We start from the raw sequence: 23154 nt of genomic DNA, 5'->3' as shown, positions 1-23154 counted from the left end.
AATCACCATGGTAAAGCCACGCTAGAAATGTGATCTCCATTCCCCAGAGTTCTGGAGAGATCTTGCATCAGTTTCATGCTCAGCCCTCTCGGTGAAGAGGGAGCCCGCCTTTCGTGCAGAGGTATTTTTAGCGCCCCTGTGGGTCTCTGAAAACCATGAAGGTATTTGATTTTGAATGTAGATGTATTCAAAGCTGTAGAAGTGCTTGGATATTTTGCTCAGTGTATTTAAAAGTGCACTTTTTTGAGTGTGGCTATAATGGTCTTTCTTAATACAAATTATGTCCTTGAATTATCAAGGAGTTTCTGGAAAAGGAATTGTACAATTCTGGAATTGTACATACAACTTTTTTCTAAAGGGTTTTTTATTTCTTTTTTTGACTCTGAGAAATATCGGTCTCCGCTGTTCATTAAACAGTGTGTACTGCTCTGTGCTCTGTGTGCCCTGGCGGTCCTGGCTAATTGTCCAGGTAAGGAGTCCTTCACTCTAGTCTGATTACCAGGGTGGTGGAGCACCTCTTTGGTTCTCTTTATGTAGCCTTGGGCATCCTCCTGTTTGTATGGCAGAGCTTTCTTCAGTGTGCTTTCAGAGTGTGAAGTGTTTGTGTTTCCATATTAGCATGCAAGGCCTGTGATTACCTCAGCTGACATGGGGCTGTCCCCGGTTGTGAGGTGAGCTATGTATGCTGGAGGTCAGCTTTCTGTTTGCCTGCGGGGGAGAGCTGCGGCCTCTGTGTGGATGACCTAAATGCCCACAGAGGAGGGGCTGGAGCTGGCATGGCCAGAGGGGGGCAGGGAGAGCAAAGGGCCTTTTTGGGGGAGGTTTGTGAACCCAAAAAAAGACCAGACACTGCATCTCTGTCCTTCTCCATAATACCCCCTGCTGGTCCAGGTCCAGCTGTGGCTGCCTCCTCAGGGTCAAAGTGCCCCCCGGATTCTGAGCCTGCCAGGGTACTTAATCATATTACCCAGAGCACACATGACGTACTGTCAGGGCCCCAGCACTCCTTACCACAGCTTTCTCTGCTGGGACACTGTATATTTCTTAAGGCTACACTGAATGTCTTTAAAGTGGATGTAGCTGAAGGAACGGCGTATATTAGGATGAAGCACTGCGCGGAGAGAGAGCGAGGCGGTCTCCTTTGTCTCGGGCGCTCTGATTGAACGGCGACGCGATTGTTATTCAGCGCATGTCTGAGGTATATTTGTAAAAGATGGGAAAAGGCAGGTCAGGTCATTATCCTCTGGGGCCACCAGAGGGATTGAGCATTGTGTCTGGATCAAAGCAGTGTGCTCTTCACGCTGATTCTATTGGCACGCTGCGGGAGTTGAAGGATGAGGCGTCCCGATGAGGCGGATTGATCCCCTTTCTCTTGGCGGTATTGGCTCCTGGGCTCACGGCGCCTCTCAGAGGATGTTGCAGTGTGATCCGCGTGGCGCTGTCAGCGTCCGAGTTCCCCGTCCGTCTTCTGCACACGACATCGTTTTTTGGATTTGCCTCGCTACGGGGCATTCCGACCGCTTAATTTCCATCCCCTCACGCATAATGATACAGTGATACTGAGAACTGGTAATTAATTAGTTATATATTGGCCTCCGTTGACCATCTGTCTGAACTGCGGTATTAAAGGGGCTTCTGGCTGCTGTGTGTGTGGTTTGGTGTAATGTACCTGCGTCTCTCCAATTGAGCCCAGCTGTCCAAATAGCTGCTTAAGCTGCAAATTTGGCCCGCCATCTGCTGCTCTCAGCATTATGTAAATACAGCTACCCAGCAGTTGCCGATTCTCCCTAAATCTGCCAAAATTATGATTCATGGAGTAATTACAGTGCGTTGCGAGAGAGCTCTGGGGTAGTGGATATTAAGTGGTAGACCGCTTGCAATAATAGTAAGCGGTAATGGCGAATGGTGGAAAATGCGTTAGCGGCCGAGTTGGGGCCAGAGCGCCATTAGCCGCTCTGATTGGGACTGACGAAACGCCGTTCCCGGCCCCGCCTCTGCCTTAACCCCGACCCACCAATCGCAGGCGGCTTTTAGCCATGCTCGACCATCCCATGAGGGAGGGGAGGCGCCGATATCTCGGCTGGGAACCGGCACCGCTCGTTCCCGCGGTCCTCTCTGACGGGACCACGTTCGGACCGGATTATACCTCATTTCGCCTGTAATTAGCCAGACCTGAAGCATGTCATTGAACTCTTTACCCTCCTGGACACGGTGGGTGCTGGGGAGTCCTCTTGCCCCCACAGCTAATTAAGGCCATCAGTCATGATAATGAGACCGTGTGATGGATGACATAGAAAGAGGGGATTTGGGCATGAGCACGGAGGCAGGAGTCTGGTGTGAGACCCATATTTCACAACTTTTCTTGGCAACATTGGCTCTATTGCTGAGCATTTGCTCTTAGAAGATGCTGAAATTCCAGCTTTTGCAAATGAAAAGACATTGCATGTTCCTTAGAAATATGCAGAATTTAAATGTTATTGGTACGTTATAACAAAGTCATCCTCTGGATCTGTATGTGGCTTGTGGAAGACAGACATGATGTCATCATTTTGGCTTCATTGCAAAATCTTTAGCCCAGTGGTGCAACCATGCTAATTGTGTGATGTGTAAAAAAGAAAAAAAAGAAAAAGAAAAATCTCATTGTTATTTAGTTGCATTATTCTGTGATTAGTTCTGTTCCAGGTTCCTGATTGCATAGTTTTTTCTTTCCAGTAGGAGTGGAGTTTGCTAGTTTTGGCTCAAGGCCAAGCCCTCATTCCCTGGCAGTGTTTGCAGGCCTATGGGAAGTCATACAATAACATCTTATCAGGGGGAATGAGCACATTTGTGAATGCAGGGGCCCCTCAAAGATGTTTTTCAATAATAAACATGCCATTCCACAAGTCTCTGAGTTGATGAGGTCCGTAGCTACCTGTGTAGGGGCACAATCTGAAAAAAGGGTGCATGCTAGACTGAGCTCCTTCGTACCTTATTTTGGGTTTAATGTTGAACCGTTGGAATGCTTTAAAGTTAAAATAAATAACTGCGTAAGGTTTGTACCTGTGAATTCTAGTAATTCACTTACGTTACATTACATTATTGGCATTTGGCAGACGCTCTTATCCAGAGCGACGTACAGTTGATTAGACTAAGCAGGAGACAATCCTCCCCTGGAGCAATGCAGGGTTAAGGGCCTTGCTCAAGGGCCCAACGGCTGAGCGGATCTTATTGTGGCTACACCAGGATTAGAACCACCGACCCTGCATGTCCCAGTCCTTTACCTTAACCACTTCGCTACAGGCCGCCCCTGTGTAAATGTAATTGAGTTGTATTCATTTAATTCTGCATGTATAGAGTATTAATTAGTCTCTCACTTCACAGGATTAATATCACCTGTGTCTTTATAGTCAATAAGGATTATTAAGACTTATATAAAATCACATAATCGCCCATGGAACATTTCTGAAAACCGCACCAAGTCATTATTTTCTGCGTTCATTATCTTGTATGCCTCTCAAAAGGATGACACAATCTGTCGAGCCTGGGTTTACACAGTTCAGGGGATGTTGTACCAAACTGTGCCTTCCCCTTTTATTTACACTGAAGATACATCCAACCCTGCATGCTGGAAATCAGCAGCAAATGGAACCTTGCGTACTTTCCCACCCCCGGTTTGAACAAATATATGAACTAAGCCTCCCCTTATCTTCACTTTGGACTCCCTCCTTAACAATTACCGACTGTTTGTGAACTTCCTCTGGTCAACAGCCTACGAACATGGTCCATTTTGTTTCCATATCCACCACTTACCCTTTGCACAGCGGGCCATGGAAAAAAAATAATAATACGTGTGAAAGAGAGGACTAAATTTGCACGTTAGCAGCTCTTCGGCATAGCTTTTCTAGCCTAGATGAAACCTTACCGAGGGGTGATTTCCACTCTCTGTGTGAGATTCTAATGAGGGGGATACACATTTACATGCTTTAGATTAGGCCAGAATTCACTAATCATGGTGTGCTTTTTGAGTGAGCAATTTAAGGTATTTTATTTCAGCAGCTGCTTAACTTACGATGGTGAAGCACAAATAAATGTAAAATAATGTTTTATATTTACTCAGGGCCTCATTCTTCAGTTGTTAGGGTAAGAGGAAGAATGTAAGAATGTGCTCACACATTAGTGAAGCGAAAGGGAAAGGTAATTACTTGCACCCCTGTGTGTGCGTGACCACCGAACCCTCATTCTGCATGGAGGGTAGTACAGAAAACTCCTTCCACTGAAAAGGTGAATGTCATCTATCAAACTGATGTGACATAAATGCCAATAGATGCTGTTTTAAGGGCCAGTAATAATGGGGATTTAAAATGGTTGAAAATCAACTGGGCCTGTGAGTTCAGTGCACTCATCGCTGACTCTCAAATGGCAGGCACACTGCGGTGTGGGATTGAGTCCGACCCCTGCCAGTGCTGACTGCAGCCGACAGCCACACAGGAGCTGCGCATAATTGGCTTTGTTTGGGAGACCGTCCGTAGGGGAAGCATTGTTCATTGCTTGAGTGATTTTATTTTTTCCGGAAAAACATGCTCTTAAGAGTGATTGGATGGTTTGAGTTTGAATCTCATTTTCTATGAAAAAAAAAAAAAAAAAAGATTATGTGAATGAATCTGGTCAGACCTCAGTCCTGTGTCATCAGACAAGTAAACTCGGGCTGGTGAACTTAGCTGGTGACACAGACCTCACTTTCCCAGGTTCTGGGGTGATTTCCTGGCGTCCCCTAACCTTTCACAGTCAATGATCTGAGCTGTTCTGAGCACTTTTCAAAAGGCATTTATCCTTGCTCTGGCTCGGTGAGAACACGTCCCTCCCTCTGGCTGTCTGTGACTGGCTTTCATTAATTAATGCCGTGAAGGAACAGAGTTTTCCCCCTTCAGACACTCGCGGCTTCCTGCTGATTCCATGCTCTGAATGACCTGTAGCCTGTTGTGTTTCACAACAGGAGTTTATCCAAGGATATTTGCAAAAGAACATCTCTTCTCACATTGCCCGTATATGGGATAACAATATTTATTTTCCTGGCTGGAGCCCTTATCCAGGCTAAAGAACATGGCTTACAGTTGTATACGCTGTCCAATTATAGAGCTAGATATATTACTGAAGGAATTCAGGTTGAGAAACACGCTCACAGACAGTAAAGCCATACTAGCTGAGTTATAAACGTAGTTCCCCACTCGCTACAATACGCTGCTATTCCATTTTTGGCATTTGCATTATTGTTTTGGCATTTGTACACACACTCGGTTGATGGTATTTTTTCCCCCCAAATGAACTACTTCCATTTTGTTTTTGTGTCAGGAACCATTTTGTTTTTCATGGCCAGTCCTCCATCTCATCATTTCTCCACCCCATACGTCTGATAGTGCTGGACAGCAATAACCCGATGCCTCTGAAGGTCACAAGGGGCCATTTTGTCTGAAGCAAAAAAAATTGATTTGCTGAGGAGAAACCTGGGAGCAGTAACTGGGAAGAACATGAAAAATACAAGACAGTTTGGGACTCACAGCCATCAAAGGAATATTGTTAAGGCCCAGGAGAGCTGGCTGCAGCAGATCCATATCAGTTCAAATTATTATGCGTCCTGTGAGTGTGCAGAGGAAAGAGCCATAATACCACATTTTTAAGGTATACACGTGGGGAAAGCTTACCTGGTGTGACTTGGCCTTGCGCGGGAGGTGGAGGAGGATGAATACTCTGTCATCTCCTGCTCCACCACCAGAAGAGCAGAGTGGCCCAGACCCCAGGCACGGGTTCAGGCCAGCGCTTGCAGTGAAGCCACCTGCCACTGGAATCGACCAGACACTGCCCCCTGTAGGACCACATGAGTTTTACAGCCCCGGTGTACGACGACCTGGGCCTGCGATTCCATCCTCCCATCGACCTGCGCTCTGACTGGCCACACGCTGGCCTGATCCACGGCCTTCCATACAGCAGAGCCTGTACCTCAACAGAGTGCAGCTCACCACATCCTACACGATTATACGGGTTAAGAAGATTGTCTTCCTAAACAATGGAGAATGCACTATTAGCAATGCCGGTGGAAAACCTGTGGGTACTGTAGATATTCCCCCGGCCTTCTCCATAACCGCAGTCAGGATGTATGTCTGTATTCATGACTGTAGGGAGCTGGGAGCTGCTGTAGAGAATCACTAGATGGGGCTGTTCGTCCTGCCACATGTGCTCAGCAGAGGGCTGTGGTTGCCAGGTCAGACGTGGTTTCTGCAGTCATGGGCTGCATTTGCTCACATACCCCCACGGCAGACCCTTTGAGCTGCCCATGTCTGTGAAACATGAGAACCACGCACATGGATGGCCTGCCTGTTCATTGATGACCCAGTCTGGTTGAGATTAATGTACCTACGTGCGTGCTCTGGATAGATCCCGCCCATCCCCCCCCTTTCTGTTTTCTGACTCCTTCCTCTTCCACAGTCACATGCTTTTGTTCTTTCAGTCTAAAAGAAAAAACCTCAGTCTCTCCCAGTTTTAAACAAGCTTACTCGCTCTCTGGAGTCTCTCACCTTTCCCAGTTTGCCCACAGGGCGATAAATTATATGAAGCTTGATTATACCTACAATAAATATTTTTTTTATTTTTCACCATAATGTGGTCAGTAATGCGGTTAAGTTGCTGCGTGTTTACACGGTGATGTGTGTGTGATGTTTACACCGTGCAATCCCAGTTCAGTTCCATTGCCATTTTCAAATGCGAATGTTGTTTAATGCTTTGGTACACTTGGATATTTACTCACATTTCCTTCTTGGTTAGTTGCTCTGTGTGGGATTGTGAAGCCTTATCGCTTTGATTGGTCAAGTGCTGTGTTATTCTGGCGCTCAAAGAGCACGCCCCAAATATGTCCTGAGATCACAGCTTTATCTCATTTAGCTCCACGCAGACCTAATCTTTAGCGACAACACCCCATGGCGTAAAGCTCAACACGCACTTCACACAAGCAAACGCCCGTACTCAGGGAGCCAACGGACTTCTCATAATTCTTCACATTCACAGTTATGCCAGCTATAGTGCTTCGTCGACACGGGTGTGTGTTTTCACCTAGCCTTCCTGTTTGAAATACGAATACATGTGCCATATGTTAAAGGGAAACTGTTTTTTCAAGTGCTTCTTACTAAACAGCCTCCGACTGCAACACAGCGCCTTGTTTTAGCAGCTTGAATTTTCATAATGTACATAATGTAAACCATTCAGGTCCACTATATTCACTAGCAAAGACACAAGTAAAATATGACTAAATCAATACCATATTTCTGTTCAGCTGCTTCCTCTGGCCAAGAATTGTATCGCTTTCCAATGAAACAAATAACGCACTGAGGGAATGGAAAGGGTTTTTCTTGCAGTTTAAAAACCCAAATAAAGAAGCCGGTGAATGAAATACGAAAGCAGGGTAGGGATTCAATCCTACATTCCTCTGAACCTTTCAATGACATTTGTGTTGTGGAGAATGTCGATGCGTTGTGAAGTGTGACTCCCATTGCCTGAGGCATATTGAAGTAACACCCATGGCTGTTTAGAAATACAGGTCAGTGAGGGGTTGACACCCTCAGCTGCTTTTCACGCTCAGCAAATAGCAAGTGAACAGGGTGTTATGGTTGGCAGTGTGGGGCCTGATGTGAGATTATTATGATTTTAATAACAACATAAGGCATAGACTAGGTGTAGCTGGAAAACTATCAAAATTCAGGACAAACCGCTCAGTAGTTCGAATTAATTTGGCTGTTCTATTACACTTCATAAACGCTAATCTTAATGCAAATCAACGTCCCAGTAAGTTAGTTTGTCTTGGTCGGAATAACTTCAGACAGTGCTTCTTTTATTCAACCGACCAAGGGAAGCGGTCGTGCCCACGTGCTCACACTTGTCCAAACCAGCAGCCAGACAGCTTCTGGTGTGAGCTGGGAAGGTGCAGCCCACAAACGATCCACCCAACAGCCTCTAGCATTCCTGACACGCGCAGCGCCGCATGCATGTGCCCTTTCCCCTGAGAAACCCTGACACTCCCTGCTCGGGCTCCGGCAGGTCCACAGAGCTGACGTCACTGAGAGAAACCGCTTTATGAAGCCCATTGGCCCATCAGCCCATACCCATTTCAGTGTTTATTGAAGACATAAAAACACACAAATCTTTACAATGTCTTTTTTTTGTGCCCAGTGACCCTATCTATGGGTCAACATTAAGTATTGCTGGATTAAAATTTTCTAGATTTTATGTTTGCTTTCCATTGATTTTGAGACAATAAAGATGTGATATGGTATGACATACATTTTATCAGGATACTGGAGACTAATAAATATTACAATGAATCAAAATATAACAATGAATCAAATGTAATCACACGTATTTGGTTACTGTACAGTGCCCACCAGAATTATTATGAGCACAAAAGATTAAATTCAGCTTATTGTTTATTAAATGTCTTCTGTGCTCAGATAGAATAGAAAATAATGTAGTTTAATTACAATACCGTTGATCAGAGGAAAAACAAATCTCTCGCACACAAGGGATCTGATCCCGTCCCCCCATTGGTGGTCCTCACTTATAGGCTCTCCTCTGCAGCTCAGCCCACAAGTTTTCAATGGTCAGGGGACTGGGGTGGGCATTGCAGAATCTTGATTCTGTGGTCAGTGAACCATTGTTGTGTGTCTGAGGTATGCTTTGGATCATTGTCCAGCTGGAAGATCCAGCTTTTAGCCTTCTGGCAGAGGCAGCTGGATTTCTGATGATACCATGTATACTAACATACTAACAATTTTCCCGGGGCCTTCAGATGGGGGAAAAAAAACAACAACAAACAAAAACATAACACAAATCCAGCACCATACTTCAAAGTGGGGGGTTATTTCTGCATAACTATGCCTCATATCATGCCAAACATACCTTTGGTATTTATTGCCGAAAAGCTCAGTTCTCCCTTTCTCTAACCATAGCACCTGGTTCCAATCTAAATTCCACTAACATTTAGCAAACTCCTGGCACTTATGTTTGTGCTTGTTGGCACAAAGCTGGTGTCTAATTGTCTAGTTGCATCTTGAGGTCACTTGGTGTCCTCGGGATGCAACCATCTTCTGCAATTCTTCATCTGTGATCATTAAAGAAATTCTAGCCTCTCAAACCATCCGCTGTAAACTTCTTAATTATTGCCACGATGGTGGAAATGGGTTGTTTCAGACGTGAAGCTGTTTTTCTATAGCCATTGCCTTTAAGAACAACCTTTTGTCTTATTTAATTTGTGTGTTCTCTGATCTTTCGCACGCTGATGGATGACCGAGGTATTTTGGCCTCTCTCTCACCTCATATTTCTACACCACTGAAACAGGAAGTCACGAATGACCACATACTGTAATAGTTACTAAAGACTCAGGCGTGCTTAAAAAAAGGAAAATATGTAATAATTATATTTAAATTAAAACATTTTATGTTTTATTTATTTTAATAATTTTACCTCAATTAAAGATTAGACTTGAATTATCGCATATTTTCAGTGAACGGTCATGCTGATAAATGACGAAGATATTTGTATAGCCTTTTTTGCTAATATTTTCCCGGGATTCCAATAATTATGCTGGCCACTTTTTTAACATTTAAGAACAAAAGACTAACAGATGCTCAAGCTGAGGATGATCCAGTACCAGTCAGTTTAAGAACATAAATCCAAGGCTGGAATTCAATCTGACTGCACTCCAGATTGTTTGTAACCATTGCCTTTGAAAAGCTTACTCATCAATCCTGTTGCATTCATGATGAATTGGTCCATTGGTAACTGGCAAAAATGCTTTGGACTAGGAACAGAATGGCTGTGTTTTTTAGCATTAAGATGCCGCACATGGCTGTTTGGTGGTGGCAGTCGGCAGGGCTCAGGCAGAAAGGGGCTCGTAGGTGTGAAAGTAAGTCCCTTTGGAGCAGGTGATCTTCAGGACTGGTTTGGAGGTGGCAGTCGGCAGGGTTCAGGCAGAAAGGGGCTCGTAGGTGTGAAAGTGAATCCCTTTGGAGCAGGTGATCTTCAGGACTGGTTTGGAGGTGGCAGTCGGCAGGGTTCAGGCAGACAGGGACTCGTAGGTGTGAAAGTGAATCCCTTTGGAGCAGGTGATCTTCAGGACTGGTTTGGAGGTGGCAGTCGGCAGGGTTCAGGCAGACGGGCTCGTAGGTGTGAAAGTGAATCCCTTTGGAGCAGGTGATCTTCATGACTGGTTTGGCGGTGGCAGTGGGTTCAGGCAGACAGGGGTTCATAGGTGTGAAAGTGAATCCCTTTGGAGCAAGTGATCTTCATGACTGCCCCATTCAGCCCGCTGTCCGTGATGAGCTTCAGCATTCCTTCTGCGATCTGAGACGGCCTGAAAGGAGAAGCCAGACCCTGACAATTGTGCCCAGAAACATTCTGTACTCTCAGTAGGCCCGTGGGACTACAACCTTACTTAATTTCAGATACAGAATAAACTGGGAAAGCTATGTAACATAACAAGTTTAGCCTATTACTCTGAACGATGGCGCTATATACGGGCTCCAATCCAACCAGGTTAAAGGACACTTGGGGCCTGTTTCTCAACAAAAAAAAAGGAGAAAGCCATTAGTTATGTTTTATTTTAAGATCCTGTTAATCGCATGCTGTTAGTTAGCATGCATTGCTGCCTATAGAGTATGTCATGACCTGTATTATTTTGTGTTTTTGCTTTTTTAAGTAGTCCGCCAGCCAATAGTGAGATAGAAATGGGTAATCTGAATTTTTGTCATGTATGAAATTGTCTATTAAATGTACTTCCATTACATTACATTATAGTCATTTAGCAGACACTCTTATCCAGAACGACGTACAACAGTGCAGATCATAAGCAGGGAGAAGTGCGCTGACCCTACACGGAAGAACGGATCCAAAGGTTCATATGTGCGCTGAATTCATGTCAGTTTAAAGCTTGGTTGTTCTAGTTGGTCGAGACTCTAGCACTGCAGACTCTCACTCCCTAATATGAACCACCTGTGTGGCTGGGGATTGGATTCCCGGCTGTGATCCCCGTCTCTCTACCCTGCCTCTGCTTTCCCCTTGACTGTGTGAAGAGGAAAAGGCAAGCAGAGGAGTGCACACGTGTCCATTTGCTACGTGTCCGTTTGACAGTTAACTCACATTTAATAATTCACCAGTTCTTAAATTTACACACAAAGGAAGTCACTCATTACATCTCAAGAATGATATGGCAACATAAAAAATATTTTAAAATGTTTCAATTGGGGCCATTGAAGTATGCCTGTAGATGAATAAAAGGCATTTTTAAATGATTTGGAACGATCAACCAAACAATTTAATTGGTACTGAAACTGGTAGTGAACTTGTTTGTATACATTTGAGTGATCAAATCTTATCTCTGTACTGGTTTCGTTCCTGCTTGTGAGAAATCAGCCATGGCTTTTTATTATTTTTTATTATCTTGTTTATTATGCTGAGATCGAAAGATAAAAGGCAGCTGTACGTAATTTTCACAATCATTTCCTGTACAAACAATGTAAAGCAGCCACACCTTTGAAAGGGAGTACAGACGATATCCAAAAAAAGGCTCAATAAGCAGCCATGAAGAGCAGGAAGGAAGCGGCTTAATTAGAATGACATGGTTGAGCTGACTCCTCCATGTTTGTTTGCCAGAATATTCTTCAGAGTGTGGAGGTTAAAGTGCAGCCTGTCAGCTTTAATTTGAGGGTATTTACATCCACATTGGGTGAACTGCATAGGAAATGCAGCCCTTTTTAAACACAGACCCCCTGTTTTAGGGGTCCAAAAGTAATTGGACAACTGGCTGTTCAACAGTTTCTTGAAAGTTGTAGTTTGTGCACAAGCTGACTAAGGGTCTAGAGTCTATTTGAGGTGTGGCATTTGCATTTGGTGTCTGTTGCTCAGAGGGTTCACCACCATATGCAAACCACTGGTAAGCCTCACAAACAGAACAGCCAGGTTAGTCTGTAAAAGTCACATTTAAAAATACTGTCATTCTGGACCAAAGTGCTATGGACAAATGAAGATTATATTTGATCAAGTGTTTGTAATTAAGATTGAAAAACATTTATGTTTTATTTTGAAGGCATCTGAGTAGATGTAGGAGGAAGTTGCATTAGAATTTGGATATAGTTAACTGATCCTGTGTTAGGAGCAAGTCTGGGGATGTAGTGGTCATTCCAGAACCTTTATCCGTGTTTCCTGGAGGTACTTGAGGTGGTTGATTTCGAGGTATGCTTTGGATCATTCTCTTGCTGGAATACCCAACCTCTCTTCAAACTTCAATGTCTGAACTGACCTTTTAACATTAGCCTATATCATTTCTTGATATTCCTTCCACTCAATATTTCACAATATTTCCTGTGCCCCCATTTGCCACACAACCCCAAAGCATGGAGCATGGAGCAATGGATCCACCTCCATCTTTCACAGTTGGCAAGGTGTTCTTTTGTACAAAAGCTTCACCCTTCTTTCTCCAAATACCTTCTTTGGTGGTGGCCAAAAAGTTCCATTTTGATTTTGTCAGTCCAAAGCACACTGTTCCAAAAGGCGTCATTGACTTTGCCAGTGAAGAATATTACACTTTTTAGCCCTGAAAAACTCCTTTGTTGGCTTAGCAGTATGTTTGGGGTCATTGTCCTGCAGTTGATTTGGAGAGAACTAATGTGTTGGCTGTCTCTGATTGATTTATTCAGATTTCTTTACTGACCTTCTTTGGACCAACTTAGAATCAACTCTAGACCTTTTGTTAGCTTTCTTTTGCATGAACTAATGATGCAACAACACATAGCTGGCTAAATGTTCCATTTATCTTCCATTTTCTAATAATGTATCTGACAGTGGAAATAGGTAGTTTGAAACATTGAGAGAGTTTTTGTGGCCTTCTCCTTCTTGGTGGGAGTGAATCATCTTCCTTCTGAAATTCGTGGACTATTTAGTGTAACCCATGTTTTTTAACACCAGATAGAACAGCCACTAGTATCTTCAGAGTTACTTCAGAATAAAAAGCCCTGGAATTATGCTCACCTGACTCATTGAAGCGTAATGAGTAATGAGTAAATCACCTGGGTCTGGGCCTTAGTAATCATCTTTTTATAAAGTAACAAAGAATAATCCAAAAGGGTTCCAAAACTTTTGCACAAGGCCCCTTTCCTTTTTTATTTAATTTAAAAACTGTAAAAAATGAAAATGAAATACAATGTTGCTTTAAATGTTGCCGAAAGGTCTCGTGTTTAACCATTTAGAGTTCAGGTTTACTTTCGATCACGTACAGATTCATTGTAACAGACATTTTAACCAGGGCTGCCTGGTGCTTTTTGCACCCCACTGTATCCATAATATAGTTAACAGTATTTAACAGTTGGCAGTGACGTACGGGTGAGATGAATGGAAACGGTGAATGAACTTACTGTAATACTCCATACTTGTGTATCTTCTCCTTGAAGACGTCCTTGTATTTGATAAATTTCCCCATGTTGTCTTCTTGCTCGATGGACTGGAGGAGGGGCGTGTCCACAAAGGCAGGACACAACACGTTGATCCTCACACCATAGTCCCCTTCTTCAGCCGCATCCTGTTACAACCAAAAACCACAGTGTGCATCCCTCCATGATTGGGCCAAATGTAGAAAGGGTGTGTGTTTGGAAAAACATTTTAAAGAGGGGGCTGGTGAGAGGTGAAGTTATGAGTTATGAATTGGTAACATTTTTGGAATCGTTAGCCTCACTTGGACTCTTGAGTGTGGATGTTTATAAAAAGCTATTGAAATCCCTTTGAACTACACACCTGTTGTTTTACCTTCGGCATATTAAACCCTTTCTGGAATTGGTACCGCAAGCTGGCGTGAGGAATGCAAAGTTTGTCTATGCACAGATTTTGGGCAGACTATAGCAGCTGAGCAGGCTTAAAAATGTTTGTGTGTGAAGAGAAATTGGCCTTTGAAACTGTCTATTACAGATCTCCCACTAGTTTTATTGGGCTGCCTAATGTTTTGCTTGCCTTGGTGTGACGATTACAAAGCATTTCAGGGAGTTTGGTGAAGAGGTTGGTTAATTCAATTCAATTAATTAAATGACCCTGTTTACATTTGGCATTAAGATGTCTTGGGTAGATGGCGCTCTACCATGTAAAAGTAGGTGTAAATGCACCCAAGATGCATTCAGGGTGGATTGTGATCCAATCGCTTAAACCACCTCTGGAGGTTGTCAGAGACGCCATGTGTCCAACAACCCTTCAATCTACAAGCAACAACTACGTGATTGGACATGAGACTGTTCGTGTAGCTTCACAGAAGACCACCATTATTTAAAGGACCCTTTTTTTTTAATTCTTTTTTTATAAAAAAAAAAAAGCAAAATCACAGTAAAAGTAGCCTACAAGTCAGTAAAAATATTTTTCTAATGACTTGTACACTAGGGAGGGGAGGCCATGGTGAGTGCGGGTTGTTTGAGCTGGAAGTGTGATCGGAGAGTAATCGGTTCTCAACGCTGACAGTGGAGAAACATATTAACATCAGGTGTAAATGTAATCCAGTTAAATCATATCTGGATACAATCTGGATATGAGACGCATGTTAATGTCAAGTGTAAAGGGCGTCTCTATGCTCACAAATGTTTACCCATTCAACTGTAGCTTCATGTAAGGGTAGAGATAATCATCTTTCAGGCCAGACGGCGAGTGTGTACTCACAGCCATGGCTCTGGAGAATCCAATCACCCCGTGCTTGGTGGCTGTGTATACTGGCTGGTGTGGAGAATGGAGGAAAGCTGGAATCAAGGAAGTCATCCCAGAATTATGATATGAAATCACAGAGATCCAATAATCCAATTCATTTTCACCTTTCCATGAACTTAGCCATTAAATGTGTACTGGGGGAATGTCCTGTAGATAGGCATTGTAGGTGCCTTCTGATATCTCCATATCTATGTTCACATATTGGCGTTTCAATTCATGGTTGGTTTTTTGTTTTTGGTACCTCATAAATCAGTTTCTATTTCCCCTAATTTGGAATGGCAAGTCATATTCATAGGTCTCATCACTGTGAGGAAACGGATTAGCACCCCTTTTTACTCTATCTACCTTTCAGAGGATCAGACACCTTAGGTTCCTATGACACCGTTCCACATCACAAAGGCTCAGGCACGCAAGCACAGCATAAGCAAAACATATTTCTGTGCTTGACATGCATTTGTACAAGGAAGGAGTGGCAAACAATTTATTATCTGCTCTCTGTGAGCAGTGAAGCCTTACTGTACACACCAGTCTCCATTCAGAGGAATTCACAACAGCACAACAATGTAGAATACGGAGAAAGGTTCTCAATGTGCCTGTTTTCCCTTCACTCGTCTTCAGCAAGTCAAAAGAAAGTTAAGTTTGATTCAGGTTGTGTCATTGACTTTGCCAGTGAAGAATGTTACACTTTTTAGCCCTGAAAAACTCCTTTGTTGGCTTAGCAGTATGTTTGGGGTCATTGTCCTGCAGTTGATTTGGAGAGAACTAATGTGTTGGCTGTCTCTGATTGATTTATTGAGATTTCTTTACTGACCTTCTTTGGACCGAATTGGAATCAACTCTAGACCTTTTGTTAGCTTTCTTTTGCATGAACTAATGATGCAACAACACATAGCTGGCTAAAGAAACAGCTGAACAGCCAGTTTTCCAATTACTCTGTCCCCTAATATGGGGGAGCTGTATGTGTAAAAGGGCTGTAATTCCTACACCAATCAGCAGATGTGGATATAATACCCTCAAATTAAAGCTTACGGTCTGCACGTTAACCTCTTACTCACGGTCTCATATCAAATCCAATGTGCTGGAGTACAGAGCCAAAAAGAAAATGGAAAAAAAGGACAGCACTGTATATTCTTGGCATGTTTATGGAAAAACACTCAATCCTCCGAGGCAAAAGTTCTGCTGTCCAGAAATAGTGTGAAGTCACTTTTCAAACTGTATTCTTGGTGCAATGCATTTTGCATTATTTTGTTTACTTAACAGTTTTAGTTAGCCACAAGGCTCTCTGTGAATGACATTTCAAATAAAGTATTGTGACTCCCTTTGCTCTCCATAAAAGCGCTTTGAATTATTGAAGGTGATTCGATGACAGATGGAAAAAAATAAAAGTGTTGGGTTGGATGTGCACATTCATACATTAGTTTTGTAAGTGCCCTTGACTTAAGCTTGGAATCAGTCCTTAACCTTGATTTAAAAATAAAATTCAATACTTATTTCTTCATAAACATTTAAGAGGTGAGTCCAAGTTCAGACAAACATTGAATTAATCCAGGTATTAGTTTCAAATAAACATTGTGCATTTCCATAACGCATAAATGCAATGAATGATAGGCCTACAAACAGTGAATAATAATTATAATTTATTCATATGAGAATATATAAGCATATTTTCAAGCTATATATTGCTTCAAACAACCTATTTTAAATTATGCAAACATAGCCCATAATGACAGTGGATTAGTTTGGCCTGATTTGATTTGAATACCAGATAATGAAAGACAACAACAAAAGACAATGATTGTTGTTAAGACATGAATGCTTCCATTTGCTTGTGTGACCTGTACTCTGATAGCCTTCTGAAATGGCACAATATTTACATTACACCTCGACAGTAATTATGAGTTTGATTCCAACAGACTGGAAAATGCAAACCAAGTATGATGAGGAAATGTTCACAAGTCATTGAGGGAAAAGCGCCGTCTGTTGTGATACAGCAACCGTTCCACACAGCCAGTCTACCTGCATTCCATGAGCTGTCAAGGGCAGGATTTAGCCATCCTGTTGAAATGCACTTTAGAATACAGTGCTACTTAGAGAGATAGAACTGAGTGACTCAATCATCTCACTTCACTACACAGTATGCCAAAGTATCTGCTAAGGCAGAGAAAACAGGTGCTGTCTAGTTGTGGGAAAGAAGTCCGGTTATTTAAAATGTTCCTAAATTTACCACACGCTTCGAGTTTGCAGTACACTTCATTCCTGCCTTGTTCAAAAGGAAATGGTGCCCGTTGTCAAATGGCAACTGTTAGTTTCTGTTTGTGTGCGCGTGCGTGTGTGTTTGTGCAAACAGTGTATTTACTCATTTCTATATTCTCAGCAGGTCATACATGTCATTTTTCTGCTAATTGAGGCCATAGCAAAGATCAGTATGTATATATGCAAATGAAAACAAATACAGGTGTATTTGTAAATAGTAGTGTACATGGTATTTCTTAGTTTAAAATCATTAAAAATGTATGGTGTCTACAAATGAGTCATTAGTGGTTGCATTAGATTAAAACATATTTTGTGGAAGGACTACATGAATCTCTGCCAAAATTACTCTACAACCCTCCATTGCTGACCAAGTAAAACACACTCACACTTTGAAGTCCAGTATGTTTGCATGTTCACTACTCAAGAGTCCCCCAAGGACAAACCACCTGCACAATGCAGTTTGATTAATTAAATGAAAGAAATCTGCCTCCACCCTAACGTCCAGGCAAAAAAAAGTTAACACTGATAATCTCTATTCTTTGTAGAAGTGCATTTTACTCTGTTGCTTCAGCTTTGTAAGATTACTGTCACGCCACTTTGTGGTTTTGACTTGACTTTACAATATGAAGAAAATGCATTGTGTAATCCAGACTTGGTGAAAGGCACATATACCGCAATGGATTTGTTTCCCAGAGAAGAGAGAAATGCTTATCTTTGAATGCGCATTTGCAACTAGATTTCCAGGACACACTTATGTTTTAGCATAAAGCAGGCCCTGTTTCATGAAGCAGGATTACAGAGTTGGCTGGATAAAACCCAGAACCCTCCCAAATCTGGAACATGGACTGAAGTTAAAAGAGCTATTCCAGGATTCACTCAATGCAGTTATCTAGCTAACTCCATAATCCTGCTTTGTGAAGTACCCTGATGTCTGATATTCTTTTACGCCTCACTGGGTGGTCTCTATTGATGTTATGAGAGAACGCAATTCACTCCACTTGCATGTGTGTGGCCAAAGCAGATAGAATGTGTTGTCACTAGAAACTGTCTTGGCTACAGTTGATAATAGTGTAAATACAAATGTCGTGTTTGCCAAAGCTAGATCTAATAAAGGGCATACCCAACAACATGTGTTCACTACAGTACAGAGACCTTTAGCCACACGCCCTACCTACACCTACTGTACACAAAGCCCACTCACTCAGACCCTTGATCAAACCTTTGTGGCCCCTACCCTCTCTGTCCCCTCATGATTCACACACAGGGAATAATGAAAATGAAAAAAAAAAATATATATATATATAATAATAATAAGCTACCACAAATGCCTCTCTGTTGACCTTTGAGTTGTATCCATGTGTCTTAGACAAATTATTCAAGCCTGCATCTGTGTTCTTAAAAGCTGGTTTGTTGACAGTCAATGGGGTTTATTGACTAAGGGAGGAGTTCATGCCCGTGGTTATCTGAGCCTGTCAGAAACACAATGCACTCAAACCACCACCATGACTGACTGGCCTGGCGAGCAATGTGGTTAAATCAATTGTCTCTGACAATTTCACCGTTCCGCAAAATAAGTCAAGCTCATTGATATATCATTTATTTATTTATTTATGAGACTGGTGATCAATACCAGGTTTGATGAAAATGAAAAGTCACACAGCAATGGCTTACGAGGCACAGATGAGATGGTTGGGTTTGCCTCTGAATTGATCTAGTTAACTAACCAACCACATGTCTATTATTCCAACACAAAAGAACGCCTGTTGCATATTTTATTTAAGTTTTAATCTTTCCTCAACAAGTTTGAATTCCATAAAATGGCCATGCATATGCGAGCCTTCAGGGCAGTGGTGTCACTTCGTGCTATGCTTGGGCCCTACAGCCCAGCTGGCCATCATTCACAAACTGCTGAGAATAGTCAATATTTCATTACTATGTGTCATTGATTCAACACACAGGCTCTATCTAGTTGGTCAGCCCATATCATGATGACGTCGTATAAGTCAGAAGTAGCTTCAATCCCCTGGTACTAAAGGGGATTTGAATGATGACAACAGTTTTCTGATGATTTACAACTGCTGGGAACTTCTTGGCTTGGATCAGAGCAAATCTGTACTCAGGGTGATAGATGTCCCAATAGGTCCCAGAAAAACTCAATGACAGTATTAGTTCAGAGAAACTGAAGTGAGAGGTTCAGCCAACATTCATCCAACTGCAGGGGGTTTTATCCTCATTATTGGTCAAAAAACAGATTTTGCCATTGTTCCTTATAAACAGAATTTTGAGTTTTTGCAGCCTTCATTCTCAGTATTCTCCATGATGTGTCACATACTCATAGATGTTTCCAGCATTGCTACATCATAAATATTGCTCAAAAAGAAGTCTTTTAAGGGGTTTTGCTTTTTTAAATAAGGAATCATCTGGTCACATTTAGATTTTTAGATGGGAAAGGATATGCCACCATGGTAAAGAACAGGCAGGATCAAATTAAAGAATTGTAGGTACGATAGACAAGGGATATTGAAGTCAGTCATACCCCGAGGGAGGTGGCCAGGCATGTGTGTAAATTTCACCAGCACACCAATATTAACAACCAATGATGACAATGAGCCAGGACCTCAGTGTAACGCCTTATCCACAGCATGGTCATGTGTGCTGCATGCAGTCTGTCTGTGGAAGTTTCAGAGAGAGGTGTGCATAGTTGGTAACTAGCACATTTAGAAGTTGCAAGCAGAGGAAGATGCCGCTACATAGACATTTCCACAAGGATGTTTTCAGGGGGGAAAAAACCCAAATCATCTTCAGGGGTCAGTTGTGGATGAGTCAGTGTCTACTACCCGAGGAGACCTCCCAAACAGAACTACAGAGGCTACACAGAGATGCAAACCAGCTGAAAAAAACAGGATGACCAGGGTACAGCTTGTTAAGAAGTGCCTGCAAAGTACTGAAAAAAGGTTTTGTGGGCTGACGCAACCAAGTTTAACTGCAAAGTGTGTCAAGTGCAAAGTGTGGAGACTAAAAGGAACTGCCCGAGAACTAAAGTTCTCGTCCCCTTATCAGTGAAACATGGGTTTGGGGGTGTTATAGTTTGGGCATGTATAGCTGCCAAAGGTGCTGGCTCACTTGTCTTCATTGATAATGTAACTGCTGATAGCAGCAGAATAAATTCTGAAGTGTACAGAAGCATCCTATCTGCTCAAATTAAATCAAATGCCTCCAAACTCATTGGGAAGTTCATTCCACAGCATACACCAGTGCTCTCTTCTTAATCATGTTCCAAACTGTTTGTTTCGTTTAGCCTATTAAACAAGGTTTTTGTCTCTGTTCCTCATATTAACTAATGGCAATAACAGACTGCAAAGGCAAATCAAAAGCCAATAATCAAGACTAGATACTGAAAGCTTTCTTACAGCTTTAAAGGTTGTAAGAGCAGTCGTCTGGCAGCCGGAGGGTTGCCGGTTTGATCCCACCCTGGGTGTTTTGAAGTGTCCCTGAGCAAGACACCTAACCCCCAAATGCTCCCGACGAGCTGGTTGGTACCTTGCACGGCAGCCAATCGCCGTTGGTCTGTGAGTGTGTGTATGAACGGGTGAATGAGAAGCATTAATTGTACAGTGCTATGGATAAAGGCGCAATATAAACGCCAAGCATTTACCAGTTATATTTACCAGTACTAAGTAAGCAATTAAATACAATAAGAGCCAGCTGACAAGCCAACTGTCCCATTATTTTTGGTCCCCTCATTTTCATGTTAAATGTCAAATGCACATGTTAAATAACCTAGCATCACTGATACAACCTTAAATATTTAGTTTGCTTATGTTACAAGGAGAAATCTAAACCACTAAAAACATTAATCTCATATGGCTGAGTCATAAGCGCAATCCAACCGGTTTCCCAGCTATTTCCAGACCACAAGCACATGGAGGTTTAACTGGTTCAACCAAGACCATATGCATATTACCACTTTAAACATGAATTTGTTCAAATGCAAAGGCGGCAAACTGTATATATAGTGTGCAGGGGACTGTATACATTTGCATGATAGCACAGGAAAATCTATAGTGTTTAGAAATATTACGCCTTATTTTTTCTCATTTTGTTCTTTCTTCTTCTTCCACATTCATTTTACTATTTTAGTATTTACATAGAGTGGCTGACACAAGGCTAAATATCCTTGTGGAACCTGATTTAGTGGTTCTATTTATAAGTAAAATTTGATGGCTGCAACGTGGATAGATATTTTTTTTCTGATCTGGCAAAAGAGATTAGCATAAAGTAAATTTACAGTAAGCACCAAATCTGACTATAACCACACTAGCTTTTTGCATCTGATAATATGTACTATATCTCCACACCTTTGTTATATGTGAGGCCGTTTAAAAGCTTAGTCTGTGCAATGAAAGAGTAATATTGAAGGAGTTGAAGGAGTATTGTATTGTGGTGTAGTGGTCCACCCAAGTGGTGGCTTTACTAATCCGCTGAAGATGAATCCATCCTTAGTGCAGCGATTAATGCAGCTGTCTCCCCGCCCAAGACCCATGTTTCAGCCTTACACCTTTCCGTAATCCCTGCTATTAGAGAATTACAGTACACTCGCTCAAATGCCTTACCTGCCATAGATGAGACATTAATGATGACACCCCCATCCTTCCCATACTCTTTGCTCATGTGCTCCAGTGCCAAGTATGTACCTTTTATGAGAGATGTCTGCAGATAAAGACAGACAGCTTTAGGTTTTCAGTGTCCATTCACTGACTTTTAGCCTTAAAAACATTAACTGTGCAATGAAAGTGCAATGTTATTAATATGCAACCGCTCTGATGCAAGCCCAAATTATATTGAAATATAATACAAAATATAATCTGCTTAATTATGCTGTGGCACTTTGCGGTCGTCTTGGCTAGTGTTTCAGACTGTGTCTACTTGTGTTGATATTAACATAACAAATCCATTCTGACTGGCATGCAGGTTTGTTGTAGGTTTGAACTTTACAGCTTCAGTGGCCAGTGGCTACTTTGCTACTGTAGTATTGGAAAGATTTTGCAGACTGAACAATTTTCACTGTGAAGTCTTATCAATCTGCACCAAACTTTGGTGAGTAAAGGGCATGGCATATAATAAAATATATGAATGAACTGAACAAACAAACAATAAAAGGAAATTACCAAGTTAACTTCAATAGTCTTTTCCCAGTTTTTTTCGTTGTTGATTCCAGCATTGTTAATGACGATATCCAGTTTTCCAAACTTCTCGACTGTGGTCTCAAAAGCATCTGCAAACATTAAACAAAGATTCGGTCATTATTAGACGATCAGCCTGAAAACTTATCTTTGGAGACAAGAGACTGACAACGTTTTCTACCACTCATCTTCGTATTACAGCATTGTATTTTTTGTTTTGAAATTTTGGACAGCAGGCTAGCCCTCACTACGCTTACCGAGACTGAGAAAACGACTTCATTTGGGACGTCCAAGAACATTCCAAACGCATCGCCTGCAGCGGTTTCGAAAAGTCAAGCCTGTGGTGTCTAATTCGTTTTCAGACAATAAGACCCTGTTTTTGGAGTTGCTAAATTACATGTATTGATGCAATTTGGTGCTTTTTTTGCTCCGCTTTTCAACACATGGTGCTGAACAAAATCTTGAAGTGTTCTTCCAAAACAAATACACGAGACAAAAACTACGTTACCTTTTAGTTTCCCTCTGTCAGCCACGTCACATTGTATGAAAATACAATTCCCTTCTCCGAATTCTTGATCTAATACTTTCTTGCAGTCTTCTCCAACTTTTGTGTTGCGATCAACAAGCGCAACCTGCAAGCATACAAAGCGATATATGGGGAGGAAAGTATAACTTTAGAATCTTCAACTTCAACGAACACAACCAAACGAGTAACCGATGTGAAATTTGATGCTGGCGACAGCAAATTAGGTTAGAACTTTGAAGCAAGACCTGTGTGTAAATCTTACAGTTGCCTACTATTGGAGGCGGTAGATTTACCTTTGATTCATTCTTTAGTAGGGCTTCGGCCACTGCCCGTCCGATTCCTTGCGCACCACCGGTTACCAGAGCCACTTTCCTGTATAAAGCCATGCTTGTTGTTCATCGGTGAACGCTCAGCTTTAAGTATAATCGGTCTGATCAGCT

General features: G+C 42.2%; 1 protein-coding gene across 1 annotated transcript; it reads right to left on the bottom strand.

The window, feature by feature from the left end:
• Positions 1-10217: 10217 nt before the first annotated feature.
• On the bottom strand, positions 10218-23145 carry hpgd (15-hydroxyprostaglandin dehydrogenase). The gene is made up of 7 exons (XM_061246800.1): positions 23008-23145; positions 22697-22820; positions 22174-22280; positions 21619-21715; positions 14708-14784; positions 13429-13592; positions 10218-10373 (listed from the first exon to the last, which is right to left on the bottom strand). Exons 1-7 carry the CDS (start codon positions 23098-23100, stop codon positions 10250-10252), a joined length of 786 nt encoding a protein of 261 aa, XP_061102784.1. The 5' UTR covers positions 23101-23145; the 3' UTR covers positions 10218-10249.
• Positions 23146-23154: the final 9 nt, after the last annotated feature.

The sequence above is a fragment of the Conger conger genome, chromosome 6 (genome assembly GCF_963514075.1).
Source record: "Conger conger chromosome 6, fConCon1.1, whole genome shotgun sequence".
Classification (NCBI taxonomy): Eukaryota; Metazoa; Chordata; class Actinopteri; order Anguilliformes; family Congridae; genus Conger; species Conger conger.
This window is presented reverse-complemented; position numbering and strand designations above follow the sequence as displayed.

What these genes read in the sequence shown, in the direction of transcription:
- hpgd (XM_061246800.1), bottom strand. Translation starts at nt 23,100, where the DNA reads ATGGCTTTATACAGGAAAGTGGCTCTGGTAACCGGTGGTGCGCAAGGA. An exon ending in TACTAAAGAATGAATCAAAG is followed by an intron (nt 22,821 to 23,007) that starts GTAAATCTACCG and finishes GTATGCTTGCAG; the next exon opens with GTTGCGCTTGTTGATCGCAA. An exon ending in CACAAGTATGGAGTATTACA is followed by an intron (nt 10,374 to 13,428) that starts GTAAGTTCATTC and finishes TTCTCCTTTCAG; the next exon opens with GCCGTCTCAGATCGCAGAAG.